The 22,798-nt window shown below is 43.1% G+C and overlaps 1 protein-coding gene and 1 long non-coding RNA gene across 6 annotated transcripts in view; both read right to left on the bottom strand.

Moving 5' to 3' along the window:
- Positions 1-8,637, bottom strand: part of RPAP1 (RNA polymerase II associated protein 1) — a 45,737-nt gene extending 37,100 nt beyond the window's left edge. For 2 of the 5 annotated variants that reach the window (XM_083744234.1, XM_083744230.1), the window contains exons 1-3: positions 8,517-8,637; positions 3,130-3,369; positions 2,238-2,383 (exon numbers count right to left, since the gene is read on the bottom strand). In XM_083744234.1, the coding sequence (XP_083600360.1) occupies positions 2,238-2,383; positions 3,130-3,319 (336 nt within the window). In that variant the 5' untranslated portion in view covers positions 3,320-3,369; positions 8,517-8,637. Of the gene's footprint in view, positions 1-2,237; positions 2,384-3,129; positions 3,370-4,055; positions 4,168-7,604 lie in introns of all 5 variants that reach the window. The other 3 variants (XM_083744231.1, XM_083744232.1, XM_083744233.1) reach the window with 3 other exon arrangements.
- LOC310847759 overlaps positions 1-22,798 on the bottom strand; it is a 148,333-nt gene that overhangs the window by 37,100 nt on the left and 88,435 nt on the right. The gene's annotated exons all lie outside the window — the stretch shown is intronic.

The following is a 22,798-nucleotide window of genomic DNA, read 5'->3' on the forward strand; positions in this document are numbered from 1 at the left end:
TAGCTGTTGCAAAAACTCCTCACTTCAGTTTTCATTTTGTACTTGTCTAAGAGTGGCCTACTTCTAAGAATGAAAGAGGCGCTAGGTTCATCAGCATTGGACGAGGACAGCTCCATCCTTTCCCCCAGAAAATGCATAGAATTGTGTCACTTGAGAGATGCCTCACTGAAAGACACTTGCCAACCATCAACACTTTCATGGTTTTTTAAAAAAACTTTCATTATGTATTTTTTAAGACAATGTAGCATAAATTGTAAAAAAGGCCAAGAGACCAGAAACAAATTCTTACTAGACAATAAAAACATTATCTTGGCATTAACAAAACCGGTGTTGAATCGTCAGTTAACCCATGGATTTCTAGCAACAAATACAACAGTGCAGCTGTGTCCTTCACAAGGTGTGATTTCACAACTGAAGCATATCCGCACATGCCTAGATCCAAACAGGCTACTAAATATTTGTAACTTCATTATTTGTAACTGAGGTCAAAGAGACTTGCTTCCAGTTAAGGGGGCAGAGAACTGCAGCCTTTCTAACAGAATGACTGACCGCCTCTGTCACATCCAGAGGCTGCTAATGGAAGGGTGGAGCAGAGATACGTACTTGGCCTCCCAGCAGGTTAGTCACGGCTGTTTACTGGGGGTGGGGGAGGTCAGTGTGGTGCATACGCACAGGGTAAGTCAATCTGGACACCCTCGCCCTGCTCTCTCCTAGAAAGCTAAGGTAAAGGGACCCCTGACCATTAGGTCCAGTCACGGAAGACTCTGGGGTTGCAGCGCTCATCTCGCTTTATTGGCCGAGGGAGCTGGCATCTGTCCGCAGAAAGCTTCCGGGTCATGTGGCCAGCATGACTAAGCTGCTACTGGTGAACCAGAGAAGTGCACGGAAACACCGTTTACCTTCCCGCCGGAGCGGTACCTATTTATCTACTTGCACTTTGCTGTGCTTTCGAACTGCTAGGTTGGCAGGAGCAGGGACCAAGCAATGGGAGCTCACCCCGTCGCAGGGGTTTGAACCGCTGACCTTCTGATCGGCAAGTCCTAGGCTCTGTGGTTTAACCCACAGCGCTAATAACTGTTAGTGAATATATAATCGGTTATGATGTCATTCAAAATATACGAATAAGCCACCTCAAAATGATGTATACATCATACAACACATCTCACAAAATATTCAAGTAACTACAAGTTGTTATACGTATCAGAGTCAAACAAAGAATCAAACAATTCAATGAATAGCGAGGAACGCCAAGCTGTCTCTCAAAGGAAGACGTCTCACAAAAGTCTCAAAAGGACAGTATATCTGGAATAGTTCAACTGTTTCAGAATAAAGTCTTCATCAGTGAATAATTATCAATGAAATATTCATATTAGTGGGGATCATGCTAGTGGGCACTGATCCACTAATGTCCAATGTGTTGCGTTTGCATCTTTGTAGATTGTTACATTTTGCAACACAGGGGTTTGTGTTTCTTCAGATTACTCTCCTAGAAAGCAGCAGTGAGTTACCTGTCAGAAGGTCAGGTAAGCGCCTCCTCCCCACCACCTTTCACACCTAACAACTTGTTCGCAACATGGGCTAAGTTCTGCTTGACCTTTTCTACTGGGGCGCACATCCCCAAATACAAAATAAATGTGTCTCATGTCAAATACCAAGGGCATCTTAAACAGATATATGTACCTTGAAAGAAGGACATGGTAAATGCATGTTGGTAAAATATATGTATACACTGTTTTGATAGCCAATCCATGTGTTTTGCTCTTGGGTATATGAAGCCAAGCTCTAGTGTAGCTACTACACTAAAGATCTCCGGCAGCAGGGCTAAGAAGGACCATTGACCTCATAGAATCATAGAGCTGTAAAGGATCCAAGGGTCATCGAGTCCAACCACCTGCAATGCAGGAACCTCAGAGAGCACCTGTCAGTAAGGCGGCACTCACTCCATACAAAGCAGCTTCCTATAAATTCAGTGGTCAGAAGGTGCCTTTGAGCCCCAGAAGGCTTCATTTCCCAGCAAAGAAGAATAAATTAAACAACAATAAGTAAAAACATGTATAGTTACAAATTACATAATTTCTGCTTTGGAATGCGTGTGTGCAATATCTGGGTTACTCTAAAGGATTATATCAGTTTAATTTTAAATGCATACTGCCCCAGCTTGGGTATTTATCAATAATTACCACAGGTCAATCAGAGGTTTAATCACTATTATTGTAGTTCTTATAAACAGGACGCACAATTATTTTGCTGAAGACAGCTGTGATGTGTTGATCACTGCGATCCAACTGCTCTCCTGGATCCTCATCAAAATGAACATGGGCACTTTTGAATTTGGATTTTTTGGGAGGTGCTGGTGTCAGTGGAGGGGGCACATCAGGGAAGTCTGAGAGAGAGAGAGAGAGAGAGAATATGCAAAGCATTAGTAATCTCCAGGTGTTTTATGGTGTTTTAGTATTTTGCTGGAACAACCCAGTCAGATGGGAGGCATATACAGTGGTACCTCGGGTTACATATGCTTCAGGTTACAGACTCCGCTAACACAGAAATAGTACCTCGGGTTAAGAACTTTGCTTCAGGATGAGAACAGAAATCGTGCGGCGGTGGCGCGGCAGCAGCAGGAGGCCCCATTAGCTAAAGTGGTGCTTCAGGTTAAGAACAGTTTCAGGTTAAGAACGGACCTCCGGAACGAATTAAGTACTTAACCCAAGGTACCACTGTATATAATAAAACTATTATTATTATTATTATTATTATTATTATTATTATTATTATTACTATTATTATTAAAAGATGCCTTTAATTCCAACTGGGTTGCCGTCTAGTCTTGACAACAATCTGGCACCAAAAATGGCTGCTTTGCAAACAGAAAGAGGGATGGCTGGGAACAGTAGCAAGTGCAGGCAAGGTTACAGTAAGAAAGCTGTTCAAATATACCTAGCAACTAACAGGCAACGAATAAGTGATTTTGGTTTTTGTTGACTACTAAACCAGCCTTCCCCAATCTGACATCCTCCAGATGGGACTGAGGGAGTTGCAATCCAAAACATTCAAAGAGCACTAGGTTGGGGAAGGCTGTACTAAACCATCAATACAAAACAAGACAATTTGAAATAAAAAAGGTAAACTTACCATCCAGCATCACCACATCCCTGTCATGCTGCAATGGGGGTCTCTCATCATCTCCACTCCCCAGATCCCCTCTTCTCTTATCTGCTTTCTTAACAACCTTCACCGCCGGAGAGGCTTTCGCTGCCAGGAACTGATTCTGGAACTTCAGCAAATCTGCCTCCGACTCCCCAGGCTTGGGTCTTGACAACATCTTTCTCCTTTTGGAGTCACAGCCTTCCTTTACAGAGCTTAAGGGTTAACCTGAATCAGGTGCAGAGAAAGGGAGGAAAAGGAACTTTACCTGGGAAAACAAGCTTTTGAAGAATTCTTATTACCCTCTACTTTCAGACACTTTTCAAATACCCCGAAGGGCCACAAAGAACAGGACTATTAATGGACAGCCCAGACATGTCAATGGCCTCCCCCTCTCCCACCTCAATTAAGGTGCCCTGCTATGACACTCATTTGAAACCAGAAATTTGTGCAGAATAGTTGTTGCACAATTCTCTGCAAACACATTCTCATACCAAAAAGGGGGAGGAAACACAGTGTTATTGCTGCTGTGGGTACTATTTAGGAAGGAGACAGAATATACACACACACACTGCAACCCACCTGCCTTTGATGTGACCTCTGCACAAACGGCTGTTTCTAAAGTGCTCCTTCCTTTCTTCTGTTCTTCACAGCACTTTCCCCCCAGTTTATTTATGGAAGCTTCAGACACAGTGGAGGAAATAGTAAACAAATCCCAACAAAATGGTCAAGTTTTTGTATGTACAGCAGCGCTATGGGGCTTCAGGGCCCAAGTGTTTGATATCCTAGAGAAACTGACTTCAAAAGACCGCCACAGAGCAAACTGCAACCGCTCACAGGGAAACATACGTGTGATCAAAGTTTCCTTCTGTCCTTGTCCTCCCTTCAGAACAAAATATGACAAATTTGTATACTTATTCTTACCTAGGCAGCAGTGGCCTAGTGGTCTGGGGTCATAGAGGGTTGAAGACCCATTCATTACTATTTCTGCAACAAGGTCCCTGCAAGGTCCTTGTCTCCAGTGTCCTAAAAAAGGTAAAGGTAAAGAACCCCTGACAGTTAAGTCCATTCGCAGACGACTCTGGGGTTGCGGCGCTCATCTTGCTTTACAGGCCGAGGGAGCCAGCATTTGTCCGCAGAGTTTTTCCAGGTCATGTGGCCAGCGTGACTAAGCCACTTCTGGCACAACGAACACCAAAAACAGAGCAGTGCATGGAAATGCTGTTTACCTTCCCGCCAGAGCAGTACCTATTTATCTACTTGCACTTTGCGGCATGCTTTCAAACTGCTAGGTTGGCAGGAGCTGGGACCGAGCAACGGGAGCTCACCCCATCACAGGGATTCGAACCACCAGCCTTCTGATTGGCAAGCCCAAGAGGCTCAGTGGTTTAGACCACAGCGCCAGCCTTCCAGTGCCCTACAGCCACTGTATTGCTAAGCATTTAGGAACACCAAAAACACAAGGTGCTTCTTTTTCAAGAGACCAGTGTGCAGGTTCTGTTACATACAAGGGAACTTCATGGAAAACACAATTTAAGTCACTCTGAAAGAAGATACCGGAGCACTCCAAATCACTTGCCCATGTATGTGCACAGAAAATAGTAGCTGAAAGGCAACCTGTGGAGACCTGCATTGATTGTTGCAATGCATCCCTAATTATTAGTATTGTATAATTTATAAAATTGTTGTATAATCTTAGAAGGGGCGTGGTTGTATCATCAAGGCACTTTGCACTTCTAAATTTCGCACTGCTCTACTGCTAAGCAGTCCAACGAGGTCCTTTGTTTTAAAGCACAACTTAAAACTTTTAAGGCACAACTTTAAGTCAGCAACACCCAACAAACATTAACAGACACCCCACATGTCAGAGCAATCGATACTAGTGGCCCAGAGTGATACCAGAACAGACCTCCTAGCAACTCAACTTTCACAATCTGAAGGCGAAACCATGTAAGGCCTTTGGTCCAAGATAAACGTTATGAAATGTTTTTGCAAGAAGCATGCCAAGGAAGAGAGTAATTTTATTTTATCTCTTTTCAGAATCAGATCTAGACCTGATTGAAACATTACTGAAAGCAGATATTCAGAAAACACATTTGATGTAGTGGATAGTTTTTTGAATAGGGCAGGAGTGGCTTACCTGGTGTGACAGAGTTGCAGCAATGTCTTCCTGGTAGGCATATCACTGCCGCTTAACAGAAAGAGGGACAGGGCAGTGGAGAGGCTGGAGCTGTGTGGGTGCAGCAGCGGGAATGCAAGATTGGGTCCCCTAGTGTACCTGCACAGGCCTGACATCCCCACTGCCTCATCCCTCCCTGTAAGCAGCAATGATGTCTCTTCTGGGAGGCTATTATTACAGCTCTGTCTAGGACTCAAGAGAGCAGAGTTCAGATCCCCTCTTAGTTATGAAGTTCATTGGGTTGACTTCTCACTGTCTTTTGGCCTAACCTACCTCACAGGGGAGGGAACTCTGAGCTACTTGGATGAAAGGTGGAATATAAATATAAATTTAAAAATAAATATATTACACAAATACACATATACACCATATATCTGAAATATATCTGAAGGAGCGTCTCCACCCCCATCGTTCAGCCTGAGGTCCAGCTCCAAGGGCCTTCTGGCAGTTCCCTCACTGCAAGTAGTGAGGCTACAGGGAACCAGGCAGAGGGCCTTCTCGGCAGTGGCACCTGCCCTGTGAAATGCTCTCCCATCAGATGTCAAGGAAATAAACAACTGTATGACTTTTAGAAGACATCTGAAGGCAGCCCTATTAAGGGACGTTTTTAATGTTTGATGTTTTATTGCTCTATTATTATTATTATTATTATTATTATTATTATTATTGATATTGTGTTGGAAGCTGCCCAGAGTGGCTGGGGAAAGCCAGCCAAATGGGCAGGGTATAAATAAATTATTATTATTATTATTATTATTATTAACTTAGTAACATATAAATAAATAAGAATAAAATGCAGGCACACTTCATTGGTTGTGCATCTATGCCTTATTTGCCGCTTACACTTTTAAAATAAACATTAAGCCTTCACTTCTGCCAGTTTTAAATAGGTAAGGGGCAAATAATGCATCTGTTGCACATCAGCAAGAGACATATACTTTGCTCTCAAGTATTAAAAACAGAGTACAAAAAATTGTGTGAGAAATCACCATTAATTACTAATTCCACCCACCTTATATGTGTTCAAACTATATTCTGTGCGTGTAGGCTGGATGAAGTCCAAAGGGTAAGACTCAAGTTCTGACTAGACTAGAAATTAAAATGCTGCTCGAGTTGTGTGAAACAAATTAGCCATCTTTTGATTGTGCATCTTGTATATTACACAACTTTTAGAAGACATCTGAAGGCAGCCCTGTGTTGGGAGGTTTCTAACACTTGATGTTTTAATTTTGTTGTTAGATATGCTGTAAGTTGCCCAGAGTGGCTGGGGAAACCCAGCCAGATGCGTGGTGTATAAATAATAAAATTTATTACTAATATTAGCATTATTATTATCATTTACACTGCCCTGCTGTGTTATAAAGGTAAAGGTAAAGGTACCCCTGCCCATACGGGCCAGTCTTGACAGACTCTGGGGTTGTGCGCCCATCTCACTCAAGAGGCCAGGGGCCAGCGCTGTCCGGAGACACTTCCGGGTCACGTGGCCAGCGTGACATCGCTGCTCTGGCGAGCCAGAGCCGCACACGGAAACGCCGTTTACCTTCCCGCTGGTAAGCGGTCCCTATTTATCTACTTGCACCCGGAGGTGCTTTCGAACTGCTAGGTTGGCAGGCGCTGGGACCGAGCAGCGGGAGCGCACCCCGCCGCAGGGATTCGAACCGGCGACCTTTCGATCAGCAAGTCCTAGGCGCTGAGGCTTTAACCCACAGCGCCACCTGCGTCCCACCCTGCTGTGTTATACCTTCCTGCAATTTTCTTCATGCTTTTTTTATCTCCCCACCCCCACCCCAGGGCCATCGTCTATGGATAGGACCAGCGTCATTCATTTCTGACATCATGCCATATGAAAAGGCACATCAGCTCTGGGCAGAAGAAACCCAGGGCTTGAATCTTTAAACTACATTTTTAAAAAGGAGGAAAACACACTTAAACTTGTACAGTAGTGTAGAGAGTTCATAGAAGGCCACGTGCTACTTCAAATGAGTGTTTGGGCATGGAAATTCTAACCCTTTGTTTTTCTACACAAGTTATGTGCCTATGTCTTTCCATTTGTATAGAATTTGGAATAAGGCTGTTAAATTTAATGAGCAAAGAATATCATGAGGAAGATTACAGCTAAACCATTGTGTATGATATGCAAGTCACCAAAGAAAGTAAAAAATCTATAAGGCAAATATACCGGTAATGTGTTCTGCAATACCTATCTATCTATCTGGACTTCAACACAGGTATTCTTATTGCATGGTACTTCCTTCCTTTTTTCTGTATACTGCAAACCCAGTACCTTAATTATCAGACTTAAACTTCAAGTCCACTCAGACTGCTGGATCTTCCTACAATCTGCTGTTCATAATCACACACAAGGAACTGATGCAATCTGCAAAGCATCCCTTTAACAGTTTAACCCATTGCTCTGGGAGGACACTTCTGTGTTTGTTTAAATAAAAGTTTTTATTTAAACGTGTAGTTTACTTTTCCAGCAGAGGCCCCAAATGCAATTCTGATATCACATTTCTTTGGGGGGGGGGGACTTGTGCTGTTCCTTCCTGGCTCCTGTCTTGCTTCTCCTACTACAACAATGGGGATTTTTCTAAAAAAAACAAACAAATAGGTAAAAATCCAGGGCTGAACATGTGCTGCTACACACATGCTAGAAACCGGTTTTGCCTTTCCTTTCTTCGCAAGTCATTCGCCGATTTCTTTTGTCTATGCAGGTACCATCGCCTCTTCTACTAGCCTCGCAGATACAACGGGCAGCCCACAGGCCCCAACTCGCCATTAGGGGCTCCTAGAAACAAGAGAATCCGATGCGTGGCAAAGCTCCCTTCAACCAATTCTAGCCTGCAGCTGTGGGGCATTTCCCCAGAGAGAGAGAAACCCGCATGAATGCACAGACAGCCCCATTGCAAACAAAAACGCCATGTTAGGGCTCGTGTCTTTAAAAGGAGTCCACGGCCCGCTAGGACGCATGCTCCATAGTCCCAAGCGTGCGGGGACGGGATGCAAAGAGTTTTCCGCGAAGGAAACGCTCTCTAGGCATGCTCAGAGGCACTTGAAAGCCCGGGTGCCCGAAGAAGCGGGCGGGCCGTGAGTCCCTAGGCCGCCACAACCTTCCTCCTCCGTGCTAGGAAGACGGAGGCTGCCCACCCAGGAGGAGAAGGAGGAGACGCGGAGGCTGCTGGCGATGCCCACTGACCTGTGCTGCGTGGGCTGTTTCTGCCATCCTTAGAGGGCGGCAGCGGCGCCTCCGCTCAGCCCAGCAGCGCTTTGACGCACATGCCTCTTGCTTCCGCCGCCGCCAGGATGGGGAGGTTTCCCGGGCGGCGCGTCGAGACGAGGCCCCGCCTTCGCTGCCATTTTGGGATGCGGAGAGAGGCGGCGAAGGGAAGCCCCGGCTGCGGCTGGGAGCGACCGGCGACCTTGCCCCGGGGCACGGGGGATGCACCCCAACCGCATGTCTATCCAATTAGAAGTTCGTCCCACTGGTTTCCATGCCCCCCCCCCCAAATAGGGTCGCATAGCCGCAGTGCCGGATTTACACATAAGCTATGTTGTAAACAAAATCTGCCCCTTTTCCCTTATGGGGTATCCAAGAGCCCGTATAGAGCTTACGTGGGTTCCCTATTGGTAGGAGAAAATAACAGAGGCCAACCAGAGAATATTGAGAAGCAAAGCAGCTAGTAAGCCTGCTCTTTATTAAAGCTGTTGCAACAGGGTCCTCCCCTATAGCTTAGGGCCCCACTCTCTTGGGGCCACCCAAAAAATTTAAAGGGGAAAAAACTGGATGTGCTTAAGTTAGAGCTTAATAATTATTTCACTATTAATAAACTTATTTTTGTATTTCACTATTAATATACTTCTTAATTGTATTTCAGGTCAACAATTGCTTTGATAAAGTACATATTTTGTTCTGTGCAAATGGCTTTAGATACCTATTAGGTTCCTAAATTACCATATAGCATATATTCAACACAAAAGCCAGCGACAATTTGTTGTTGCCAAAAGACAGCTGGACATATAAAGGGCCCCATTACCTTCAGTAGCTTAAGGGCCTCATCAAACCTAAATCCAGCCCTGTGCACCCCCCAAATAGGGTTGCGTAGCCGTCATGTCTCCTCTGTTCTGGCTCAAGGTTTCCCCCTTTCGCAAAGGGGTTCTAAGCCCAGGTGGATAAAAGATGCACAAACCTCTGCCGTGCGATGGGAGCGGGAATGGAGAGGCGGGTCAAGGCCGTGCAGCTACGATTCACCTTGTGAATCTCACTACTGTATAGTGGTTTATAATCATAAGAGTTGGAAGGGACCCCAAGAGTCATCTAGCCCACCCCCACCCCAATGCAGGAATAGGAATCTCAACTCAAGAATCCATGGCAGGGCTGAAGAAAGACGTAGTGCTTCACCATGTTAGATACTGTATTGGTAGGATCCTGAACCGGTGCAGTTTTTTCCAGTAGCACCTTAAAGACCAACTAAGTTAGTTCTTGGTATGAGCTTTCGTGTGCATGCACACTTCTTCAGATACACAGAAGAAGTGTGCATGCACACGAAAGCTCATACCAAGAACTAACTTAGTTGGTCTTTAAGGTGCTACTGGAAGGAATTTTTTTTGTTTTGACTATGGCAGACCAACACGGCTACCTATCTGTAACCGGTGCAGTTTTGTGGCTGGACCCAATCATTGTGCACCGGCCTCAAGTGGGCAGGTGTAAATATTACTTGTAAAAACCAAGTGCAATGCTTACAAAATGAATGTGAACTTTAATCTGAAGTGCATGGTGAAAGTGGGTGAGATGGAACAAAGACAGAGTACTAGCAAAATGGTCCATCTGCATTCACCACGGGGGGCTCCATCAGAAGATGGCAATTTCCATAAAACACTCTCCTCGTGCGTCTTCAATATTTTGCTTATTAGAAAGATTTTGAGAGTTGCCTTTCAACTTGGAAACTGGGTATGTAAGTTGACATATGCAGAAGCATCTCAAAGAGCCAGAATCAACAATGCAGTAAGCATATGCAGCATGATTCAGCAATATCAAAAGCAAGCAGGCGTAATCAGCTAGTGTCTAAAATTCATGACAAAAGAAATGTTTTCAAGTGGTGGCAAAACCATAAAGCAGAGGTTTTCGACCTTTTTGAGTCCATGGCTCCCTTGAGCAGCTATATTCTTTCTGTGGCTCCCCTGTGAGGAAACACGCTCCAAGCCTCAGAAGCCCAGTTATGTCACCCCTTTCCTGCAGAGCTGACAGCCCCTCACCCCTTTTCAAACACCCTCCCTTGTGGAGTGTTCCCTCAGCCTCCTCCTCCCACTCCTTGAGGACAGGTGCCTCCTCATGCCACCCCACAGGGACCTGGAAAGAGGATGTCCCCAGCCTTAACAGCCCAATGGAGACTAACCAAAGGTGACTGTGAGGCAAACAGCCACAAGAATTTGGGAGGCAGAAATGTGAGAGGGCATCAGAGGAGGGAGGTAAGGAAAGTGGGGCAGACTAATGTTGCCCGCAGCACCCCTGACCATCACTCAAGGCACCCCAGGGCACCACGGCACACTGGTTGAAAACCACTGCCGTAAAGTAAGGATGCCAAGTGCCAATTTGATCATCTCAGGGAGCTTATTTTAGGAAGGTTTATACTTTATTACCTGTATTATCTTGACTGCAATTTGTTTTAACTGATCTTAATGTTATACTTTAAGATTGTAACCTGCCCTAGGAGCTCATGGTGAAGTGCAAGTAAGCCTAATAATAATAATAATAATAATAATAGGTACTGCAACAGAGAAGGCCCTACTTAGCATCTTACCACAATACAACTAGACATGGAGGAAGAACTCCTCAGATAACTTAAATGAGTGGGTAAACGTGTGGGGAGAATAGTACATACCTGTACTTGGAACTGTTCTAAAGGGTTCAGTTTCCATGGTGTATTTCTCATGCCAAACAGTGAAAAAAAGGTTTTTTAACCACCTGTGGGTGATTATTGAACACTCCAATTGATCTAACTAAGGAGATAATGTCCCATTCAAGCTGGTGAACAGGGAAGTGGATTCAATTATTTATGAAGAGTGGGTTTCCCCCCACATGTAACACTCTTCGTTTTGCTCTTTGTCTTTAACATGGGTGTAAAAATGTTGCCTAGAATGAACATTTGATTAAAAAATGACCCTCTTTCTCTCTTCATTAGCAACATTATGTGTTACAAATAAGGAAACATAGACTCAAATATGCTTTCATTGATATGTGCAAAAACATTCCAGTGGTGCTGTGGCCTTTGGCCGCATTTTCATAAAACCATAAACCAAAAAGTGTGGCTTAATGATATTAGTAAAAATACTGTGTGTGGCTAGCATGCAGCTCAGCTGTTCACACAAACACTCCTCCCCTGGTGCGAGTGAGGAAACCAGGGGTGGGGGAACCTCAGGCCTGGGGTCAAATGTGGTCCTCCAGGCCTCTCTAGCCCTTGAGACTCAGTCTAGCCTAGGCCATGCCTCTCAGTAGGCCTATCTTGCTCCATCCCCCCCTTGACTGCATTTCCCTGGTACAAATGTGTCTCTGAACTGTTGCTGTGTCTCTTGCTCACCTGGATGGAGGATGGTGTGTTGGGGAAATTAAAAAAGAGGTTCCTAGACTGGCAGTTTCCCATACAGAAACCCAAAATAAATGGATGCAGGCTCCAAGTGAAAAGACCAGCCTTTATTGAAATACAAATGAGCATTGGGACAGCCTCAAAAATAAGAAGGCTGCAGGGAACCACATTCAAGGCAATGTTTTTTATACATTTTCAGATCACACGCATCATTTCATTTCACCAATCAAAGGATCACAGCCATTTTAATAGTTACAACCCAATGCCATCATCCTCAACCAATCAAAATCATTTGGCTCTTTAGATCACCCCTCATCATAATATCATGTGATTATATATAACCATTTTCAGTGTCTTTCTTTATTAAGACTTTTAACTAATTTTCCTATTCATTAAATGTCTTCCAGTGTCCTCTTTCATCTATCTATAAAACAATTCAAGATTAATAACAATTGCCATGCCTAGCTAATTCTCTCTTTTCAGGCATACAATGACCACCATAGATTCTAGCAATTTATTCTTTTCAGTGTTCTGGAACAGACATGCACTACATACAGTACCTAAAAGCAGCTAGTTCTGTACCTTAAAAGGTAGGCAGGCCCTTTTCAGTTTAGCTAGGCCATAGGCTTAAAAGAAGATGGAATCACCTAAATACAGTTTTATGAAATTATTATTTTCTCCAACAGGTGTGTGTGTACACCTCTGATTTAATACTGTGCAAAGTTAATAGGCCCATCCACCGCTCCATCCGCTTTTGCCTCTGGTGCTGCCCATAACTGGTATGTACCCCCCCCCCCGAGATATTTCTCATAAGGGAGTGTCGCCCTCAGGGTGAAAACAGTTCCCCACTCCTAGCATAAATGAAACAAGAAAAGGGATAGCTGAAGCAATGATATGTTGGCTTATGGATCATGGCTTGACAGGGAGCAATAAACCACACTCCCAGGCTCAAGATTAATGCTCAGATATCCCTTTTCTTCGTGTAGAATATGGTATACAAAGTCAAGCTATGTGACTTAACTGTCAGGTGTGAATGCAGTCCTGTCTGGATGTTCATTTTCCTTATCAAATGTACCCCTTTGTAACTATCTGAGGATTGCAGCATAACTGGTATTAAAAGTGCTAAAGCAATCAATCAAAATTAGGTTAAATTTCAGACATAATGATAAAGAAATTGAGTATCTTGCTGATATTATTATTAATAATAATGATTTATTAATTGTCTTCTAAACAACCGTCACAAGGCAATGTACACTAAAGTTAATTAAAAACAGCTAAAAGCTTCCAAACAGCAAATACATTTAAAACCAAACCAAAACCAAACAAAGTAAACACTTGTGGTAAAGACCCATTTATCCAGCTGGGAAAGCATCTCAGAACAAAAATGTCTTAAATTGTTTCTGGAAAGTGCAGATAGTGTCTCTGTGTTGTATCTTGACAGGAATGCTATTCCATGGGGGCTAAGTGCCCTGCAGCGTGGGCTTCCGGGATCTTCAAAAGATACTTCTTTTAAAAGATGTTTGTATTTCTTACACTGAGAACAGGAACAGTTCTTACTGTGAAATGTTGAAAACTCTATGCAATACAATTCGCCCAACCAATAATTAGCTATGGGGCAATTTCCTGACACATACTCAGACCAGACCCAGAGATATCAATGGACCTTAGTTTATAGCCTATAACACTGGATATCACCCAATGAAAATAAAGCAGTTCAAACCTGAATGTTAATGCTACTATTACTGTTTATCACATCTGTGCTTTTTTCAGTTTGGAGAGATTTACAGTATTTGTCATTTTTTTCTAGAATACCTAACTTGTATTACGCACACTATATGGATAAAAAATTGCAGCAATCCTTGCCTCCAGGCTTACTCTCAATTAAGTTGTAGCTTTAAATAACAGGGAGTTAAATGGAATCTTTCCACATTTCCCCCTTTCCTTTCTTTCCACAAAGACTCTGGTTGTCCAAAACACTTTGCAAGTGACCAAAAAGTGATGGAGCAGTTCTGTTGCGAGCCATTTTACCACTGAGATATTTAAAATGAAAAATACCGTATTTTTCGCTCTATAAGCCACGCCCGACCATAAGACGCACCTAGTTTTTGGAGGAGGAAAGCAAGAAAAAAAATATTCTGAATCCCAGAAACCAGAACAGCAAGAGGGATCGCTGCGCAGCGAAAGCAGCGCTCCCTCGTGCTGTTCTGGCTTCTGGGATAGCTGCGCAGCCTGCATTCGCTCCATAAGACACACACACATTTCCCCTTACTTTTTAGGAGGGAAAAAGTGAGTCATAGAGCAAAGAATACGGTAATCCAAATCTAAGGCTGTGTATATATTGCCATCTTAAAATGCATCTAGGCTCTTCCTTTTCTTAATAGAATTATATAATTATATAGTTCAAAGGAACCCCAAAGGCCATCCAGTCCAACCCCCACAATGCAGGAATCTCAACCAGCCATGACAGATGGCCATCCAACCTCGGCCTAAAACCACCAAGAAAGGAAAGTCCACCACCTCCCAAGGGAGTCCATTTCACTGGCAAACAGCTATTACAGTCAGAAAGTTTTTGCTGATGTTTAGTCAGAATCTCCTTTCTTGTAACTTTGAGTCATTGGATTGCGTCTTACCCTCTGGAGCAACAGAAAACAAGCTTGCTCCAACTTCCATGTGACAGCCCTTGATAAATTTGAAGATGGCTATCATATCTCCTCTCAATCTCCTCCAGGCTAAACATACCCAACTCCTTCAACTGCTCCTTATAAGGCTTGGTTTCCAGACCTTTGATCGTCTTGGTTGCCCTTCTCTGCACAAGTTCCAGCTTGTCAATATTCTTACATTGTGGTGCTCAGAACTGGACACAGTATTCCTAGTGGAGTTTGATCAAGGCAGAATAAAGTGGTACTGTACTATGATTTTCCTTGATTTGGACACTAGACTTATGTTGATACAGTCTAGAATAGCATTAGCTCCTTTTTTGCTTCTACATCATACTGTCGACTCATGTTAAACTTCTGGTCTACTAAGACCCCTAGATCCTCTTCACATGTACTACTAGTAAGCCAGGTGCCCCCCATCTTATATTTGTGCAGCTGGTTATTCCTGCCTATATGCAGAACTTTACATTTCTCCCCACTGAAATTCATTTTGTTAGTTTGGCCTAGTTCTCCAATCTGTGAATCCCGATTTTTCTTCTGTGGCATTCTACCCCTCTCAGTTTGATGCCATCTGCAAATTTGATGAGCATTCCTTCAATTCCTTCATCTGAGTAATTTAAAAAGACATTGGACAACAATAGGCCCAGGAGAGAACCCTGCGGCAATGCACTTGTCACTTTTCTCCAGGATTATGAGAAACAATTAGTGAGCACTCTTTGGGGTGGTTCAGTCAATCAGCTACAAATCCACCACACAGTGACTTGTCTAGCCGACATTTTATCAGCTTCTCCACAAGAATATCATGGGGGAATATGTCACAAATCTTACGAAATCAAGATACAGTGGTACCTCCGGTTGCGAATGGGATCCGTTCCGGAGGCCCGTTCGCAACCTGAACAGAATGCAACCTGCGTCTGCACTTCTGCGCATGATGTCATTTTGCACGTCTGTGCATGCATGAGCGGTGAAACTCGGAAGGAAGCCATTTTGTTACTTCTGGGTTGCCGCGGGACGCAACCTGAAGACGTAACATGAGGTATGACTGTACACTACATCCACAGCAGTCCCCTAATCCACTAAGCTGGTAACTCTGTCCAGAAAAAAAGAAATGAGGTTTGTCTAGCAGGATTTGTTTTTGAGAAACCGATACAGATATAAATATCAAATAGCATTAGGGATAAAATAGTGCCCTGTAATAACCCCGTGGCATAAAACCAATCACCTGATGCACCATTTTGGGTGTTTCCTCATAGACAGGACCAGAACCACAGTAACACAGTCCATAAATATTCTTCAGGGCAGGAAAGCCATTATGTTAGAACTGGTTGCAGATTTTTATGTTGTGTGTTATTTAGTGCACACCCAAGCACTCTTAAACCTCCCCCCACTCATGTCTATTGTGTTTCCAAGCTCTTTCAAGACAAAGCTGCTTATAATGGTTTCAGTTAGTCCTTAACACATAATACAGTAGTGTAAAAAGAGCCCTGCTAGATCAGATCCAGTCCATCATCCCTTTCTCACAGTGGCCAACCAGATGCCCATTGTAGAAAGTCCAAAGTGAGACACGAGTACAGCAACTCTCTCCTGTTCGTGATCCCCAGCAACCAGTCTTCAGAGGCATACCATTTTGCAACCCTTTCATTCTCAATTCAGATTGAAACTGGTTTCCAGTGAGATGGAGTGGGGGGCAGTATTTAATAAGAAACAAAAGGATAGAAACAGGATAGATAATGGCTAATGTCATGTGTACACTGTTCCCAAACCAGCAGCGCATTGGATACAGAGTAGACCCCAGTGTGCACACAGCCAAAAGCAATCTACAGTCTCAGGAGGAGGAAGCAGATATTTACTGGAAACATGTAAACAAAACAAAACAGTACGCAAGCAATGAGAGGTCTTTTGGCAGACAGAGTAGACAAAACTAGTGGTAGTATTATCAATGAGCTGACACCAGTATAAGACAGCTTCATATGTTTGTAAGTGAGGCAGAGCAAAACATTTAAAGACTGCAACAGAAGGATAAAGTTGTTGAATGCTCTGATTTCTCTCTACAGAAGTGGGGAACCTGTGGCCCTGCAACATCATTGAGCTACAGCTCTCGTCATCTCTCACCATTGGCTATGCTGGCTAGATCTGATGATAACGAGTCCAGCAACTTCTGGAGAGACACAGGTTCCCTACTCCTGCTCTCTAGCCTTCATTGCAACTATGCAGCCTTTTCAGTGTGAAATATTGCACTGTACAAATATTTACACTTGGCTTATATAACTTTGAAGGAAACTTGCTTTACTGCAACAGCACCAGAAGGGCGATAGCACTGGAATGTTTTCTGACAGACGGGCACTATATCATACCCAGATTTAAAGAGCCTCTCAACCCGAAGACTTCCTATCAAAGCTGTCAGTTCCCTGTATCCTTATTTCTCCCTTCATTAATATTTTAGAGCCAGTTTTAATAATATAGTCAAAGGTACTATGTATAGCACATGATCTATCAATAAATCATGCCCACACATCTTCATATTTGCCCTATAATTTATAACTAACAAGTTGGTTATCTAAAGTCTCTTAAATTATTCTGGTGACAAAAATGCTTGAACTCATTCGCAAGAGTCACCAGAGGTGAACTGTAATGCTCTTTATTTTAAGTGTTTCAAAAAGTAGAATTCTTGGATTTAAAACTGGAAGTGTTTCTCGTTTATCCTATGGAGCTTTTCAGCATCTTTCATTCTTAGCAGTTCAATACCAGTGGGCTGTCCAGCTATGATTTCTGCTGCTGCTTATGGGGGCACACATGTTCCAGGCCTGTAGCTTGATAGGTGGGGGGAATGAAGTTCATTCATAAAAGATTGACTTCAGAATGCTTGTAGATGTGGATGCACAGGAGTTGCCCTGGAGACAAACTGAGCTGTATGTTTCTGAATAGGTTCAGGAGAAATCAGGGAAACTCCCCACCAGGGTAGAAATCATATATCAAACAGATGGAAAGCTCTTTAACTTGAGTAGGCTGAAAGCAGAGAATAAGATTACCATAACTTCTGTCATAGAGCTTCAATATGCTGATGACAATGTAGTGTGTGCACACTCAGAGGATGACCTTCAAACCATTCTAAATATCTTACGGAAAGCTTGACCTATTGCTAAACTTCCAAAAAACCAAACAAGCACAAAACAACCCCTCTGTAGCACCACAAATCCAACTCAATGGTGTAACATTGGAAAATGTTGATCACTTCTCCTGCCTGGGCAGTTATCTTTTCAGAAAGGCCGACATTGATGCTGAAATCCAGCATCGCCTGAGCTCTGCGAGTGCAGCTTTCTCCCGACTGAAGTGCAGAGTGATTGAGGACCAGGACATTTGCAGGAAAACCAAAATGCTTGTTTACAAAGCTATTGTACTACCAACCTTACTGTATCTCCAACTCCTCAAAAGATACCATCAATAGCGTCTCCAAAAAAAATTACATATCACTTGGGAAGACAGGTAAACTAATGCCAGTGTACTGGAAGAAACAAAGATCACCAGTGTTGAAGCAAACACTTCAACATTAACTTTGTTGGACTGGTCATGTTGTTCGGATGCCTGATTATCGTCTTCCAAAGCTATTCCGAACATAAAAATGGAAAGCATAATGCTAGTGGTCACCAAAAGAGGTTTAAAGACTCTCTCAAAGCAAATCTAAAAATATGTAGTATAAAGACCGACAATTGGAAAACACTGGCCTGCGAGCCTCCAATTGGAGAACAGCCTTTAGCAAAGGTGTCATGGACTTTGAAGACACTCGAACTCAAGACAAAAGGGAGAAATGTGGTAAGAGGAAGGCATGTTTGGCAAATCCTCACCATGATAAACTCCTGTCTGGAAACCTATGTCCCCACTGTGGAAGGACATGTGGATCCAGAATTGGCCTCCACAGTCACTTATGGACTCACTGTTAAGAACATGTTCCTGGAAGATAATCTTACTCAGCTATGAGTGATCACCAGAGAAGAAGAAGAAAAAGAAGAATGTTCAAACATGGTTACTTCCCTAGAAGGCACTCATTTAGCCATGTGAAGTGGAAATATTTTATCTATCTAAGGAGATCATGAAACTGATAAAATGGGCTGTGCCTCATGAAGATTTATAGTACAATATATATTCAGTAATCATTAAGGTGCCATTGGACTGTCTGTCATTCTGACTGTTTGAAAATGAGACCTGACTGGATATGTTTCTCAAACAGTCAAATTAGATCAGACCAAACCATTACACTTGTTCCTGAGCAGCTCTACTACACAATGTTTCTACACGTGACAAATAATGGAATATTTCTTTAAAAAACTTATTCTGTAATTTAATGCCCTGCTCATCTTCAGTCCAATAGGCTTCTCAGAGCAGCTTTCGAAACCTGGACATTTGTAGGGAAACCAAAATGCTTGTTTACAAAGCTATTGTACTACCAACGTTTCTGTATGCTTGTGAAACATGGAAGCAATAATACCAGAAATTTGGAGGTTATCAGAGCATGGACAACTGTGGGGAAGCTATTTCTGCCCTGGGATTGCTGAAGCCAGCACAGCAGCCTCAGCTGATGACAAAGATCTATGAAAACCCCAAGACTGCAAACCTGATCCATTAAGCTAGGAAGCCAAAGTGGCACTTTGCAGGATGTGGCAGGGGAGAGTTTTACAGGATGCCTTGGGGAGAATTGCAGACAATTTTAGACACCACCATCACTACCTACAGAACAACAACTAGAAAGGATAGTAGAGAAGAGGAGCAAGAAGAGAATTGGTAGAAATATAATCTAAGCTGATCTCTTAAAAGACTTGTTTAAAAATAGGAGGCCATTTGCAGCCCTCAGGCTTTAGCCACGCCTAAATTTTAGGGGAAGTTCAACATCTAAAATGGGAAACAGTCCCTTCTTGAGGAAAAGAACAACCCACCATCAAAACTCCATTGTGTCAGGACTGAGCATTGGTTTATTGACCTTCAGACAGTCCATTACTGATTCTGGGCACCAGTTCACTTAATTGCCTGAGATTGAGGCTACCTGCAAAATAAACAGAGAGAGTGAACAAATAAGTCAATACCAGGAGTACCAGAAAGGTTGTGAAGGAGTTATGAAATATCAGCATAACCCATAGAGGTTTTGTAAACATGACAAGTGCAGGCCTTCTTTTCCCACTGTTCTGTGGACTGATCTCTGGAGAGAAATAAAAAGTGAGTTCACTCTGACAAAAATCAGAGCAAGGCCAAGCAAATGCAAAATGCTATATACCTGCTGAGATTTTTAAAACCAGACCAGCAGAGTAGATACTTGGGAATGAGTCTGGGAGCGTCTGCATGCAGTGCATGTGATACAGCAATATGCACCATCCTGGCATCAATGTGCTGGGCCATAGGTAACCAAAAGTACTGTCAGGATCAAGAGCCAGGCACTGCCAGGCAGGTCCAGTAGAAGTTTGTCAAAGTGCCAAGCTATGAAGATAGTCCCAAACAAGGTGGTTCACTGGCTAGAATCAAAGGCAGCCATGAGACCAAATTAGCTATTATTTCTGGCAAAGAGAACCCCAAACCTATCCTAGAAGTATCTGTAGCCAGGAATGAAATATAGAATTGGCGGGGCCCTAGAGTCATCTAGTCCAAACACAATGCAGGAATCACAGCTCAAGAATCCCTGACAGATCCAGCCTCTGTTTAAAATCTCCAGTGAAGGAGAGTCCACCACCTTCTGATGTTGCCTGTTCCACTGTTGAACATGTCTTACCATCAGAAAGTTCTTCCTGATGTTCCGTTGGAATTTCCTTTGTTGTGATGTTTTATCCTTTGCTTCAGGTCCTGCCCACGGGAACAACAGAAAGCAAGTTTGCTCCAACTTCCATGTGACTTCCCTTTAGATATTTGAAGGCAGCTATCATATCACCTCTAAGCCTTATCATCTCCATCACTTTGTGTATCCTCAGACAGGAAAACAAACACAAGGACTAGAAGTTTATCAGCACACTCTTGTATTTCTGGTGAACTTGTGTATCTCAGGTGGGATGGGAAGCAGCAATACTTATGAATACAACTAGCTGGAAACTGCTGGATGGGAAAGTGCTCCTGTGCTCAAATCCTGCTTGTGGGTTTCCCACAGGCATTTGGTTTGGCCACTGTGAGAACAATATGCTAGACTGGATGGGCCATTGGCCTCATCCAGCAGGCTCTTCTTAAACTGTTATGTGGCCTTCCAGATGTTGTTGGAGTCCAATTCCCATCGCCCCCCCACTGTTGTCTACTCTAGTTGGAGCTGATGGGAGTCCAACAACATCTGGTGGGCCACAAGTTCCTCATCCCTGTGTTAGGAATTTAGACATAATAAAAATTAAGTCCCAGCTTGATAATTCTTTGGAAGTTAAAACAGCTATTCCATGTTCTGCTGAATATCTAATTGCATTTTCACAGTGTTCACAAAACACAGGTGAAGAGAAGGTGAAGTGCCAGGATTTGGGTGTTCTCCAAACTGCCAGGATAGAAGCAGAGTCAAATATATTTTCACTGAGCTTGAATGACAAGGAAGAAACTGATGCTGTCAGCTTCAAATGAGGCAGATTGGGGCTGATGAAACTTCAGAACTTCAGTTTTGGCCATGTTTAGGTTTGAAGCCGAGAAGAAGTTATCAGAGAGACAAGCTGAGCTGTGAGACTGGTTGAAAGGGAATCAATTAGCAGCAAAAACAAAGTCTTGAACTTCCAGGTTCATAAGGATGCTTCTTGTATTGCATACCTCCAAGTGTCCTTATTTTCCAGGTACTGTCATGGAATTACAGAAGCTATCTCGGTTTCTGATTTGATCCCAGAATGTCTCGGTTTTCCTTTTTCCTCCCCTCCACGTCTAAGAGAACAATTAAAAGTGGTGTGTGTGTGTGTGTGTGTGTGTGTGTGTGTGTGTGTGCACCAAATGAAGGAAATGGTGATGTTGGCATACAAAGCCCTTTCTACAATTTTGAAGGGAAAGGTCACCAATCCACTTATTGAATTTAATTGAATTTTTTAATTGCAATGCTTCATCAGCCAGCCATTTCTTAGGAAATGCAGGGAGTGTTGATTCCTTTATTGTAAGTGGAGCCTTACACTGTCTACTCAGAAATAAGTCCCATGGTATTAAATGGAGCTAAAACTGGGCAGCCTTACACTGGAACCCTGATCATTTTTACTCAGAGGTAAGTCCCACTGAGTTCAACAGGATTTACTTTGTGGTATGTTCCTGAACAGTCTCACAGTTTCCATCATCATCATCATCATTGTCATCACTACTACTGTATCCTGCCTTTTCAACAATCCTGTGAAGTAGATTCAGTGGAGAGGATATATTTGACTCATGGTGAGTGGTGTAGATTTGCATAGGATGTCTACATGTTCAGCAAGATCAAACATGGGGGAATCTTCCTGGTGTAGAATAGAATGCCCCTATTTTCATCGGAGAAATGTTGGAGGGTATGGTGTTGCATATTAAAACTCATGTGAACTATTCTGAGAAACCCTCTGATTGGCCCATTGGCTAATATACGGCACAAATGAAGCCTTGCTCCTGAAGCAATTCCAGGGACATGTGGGAAGCCATGCAGAATGCATCCTATAACAGGAAGGTCACAGGAGGCTCGCTGAGCTGTCTGCTAGATCACTGGGGAAAAGCAATGCAAAGGGAAATAGGAGATTGAACAGGATGTGGCGGGGAGGTTGAACTTGTTCCTTAGAGGTGGAAATATGACTCTAAGGTGCAAACTATCCTTTGGGTATTGTGCACACAACAATAGTTTGAGAACAGCATACACAGTGGGAGTGGAGTCCAAGCCCGGCAGTGTCAGTGTCTCACCTGCATAAGGATTATGCTGGCAGGAGACTGCAGAATGTTATCCTTACACTTGTGCAGAACAGCAGGCTCACTGTGCCAGTGTATTGATGTATACTTTTCTTTTCAATTAATTGCTATTGCTTGTTTCCAAATATCCAGAGAAATACAAAGCAGATACATAACCAGAATCTCAGACAACAAAGCCCATATGAGACACCCAGACCCTACGTGAATCAAGTTTAAAGACAGTGGAGAATAAAAGCATTGAGATATAAAGATCAATCTGTCATGATATCCACAAGTTAGAGTACACCTTAGCGATCTTTCTGTTATTTTCTGAGTTGTTTGTAAAGGTAGTAACATTCCACCAATCTGCGGCAAACCTTTCTTTGTGTTTTCCCCCTCTAGCTAGTCTTAATTTT

This window comes from Podarcis gaigeae (assembly GCF_964106915.1).
Source record: "Podarcis gaigeae genome assembly, chromosome: 1".
NCBI classification, from domain to species: Eukaryota; Metazoa; Chordata; class Lepidosauria; order Squamata; family Lacertidae; genus Podarcis; species Podarcis gaigeae.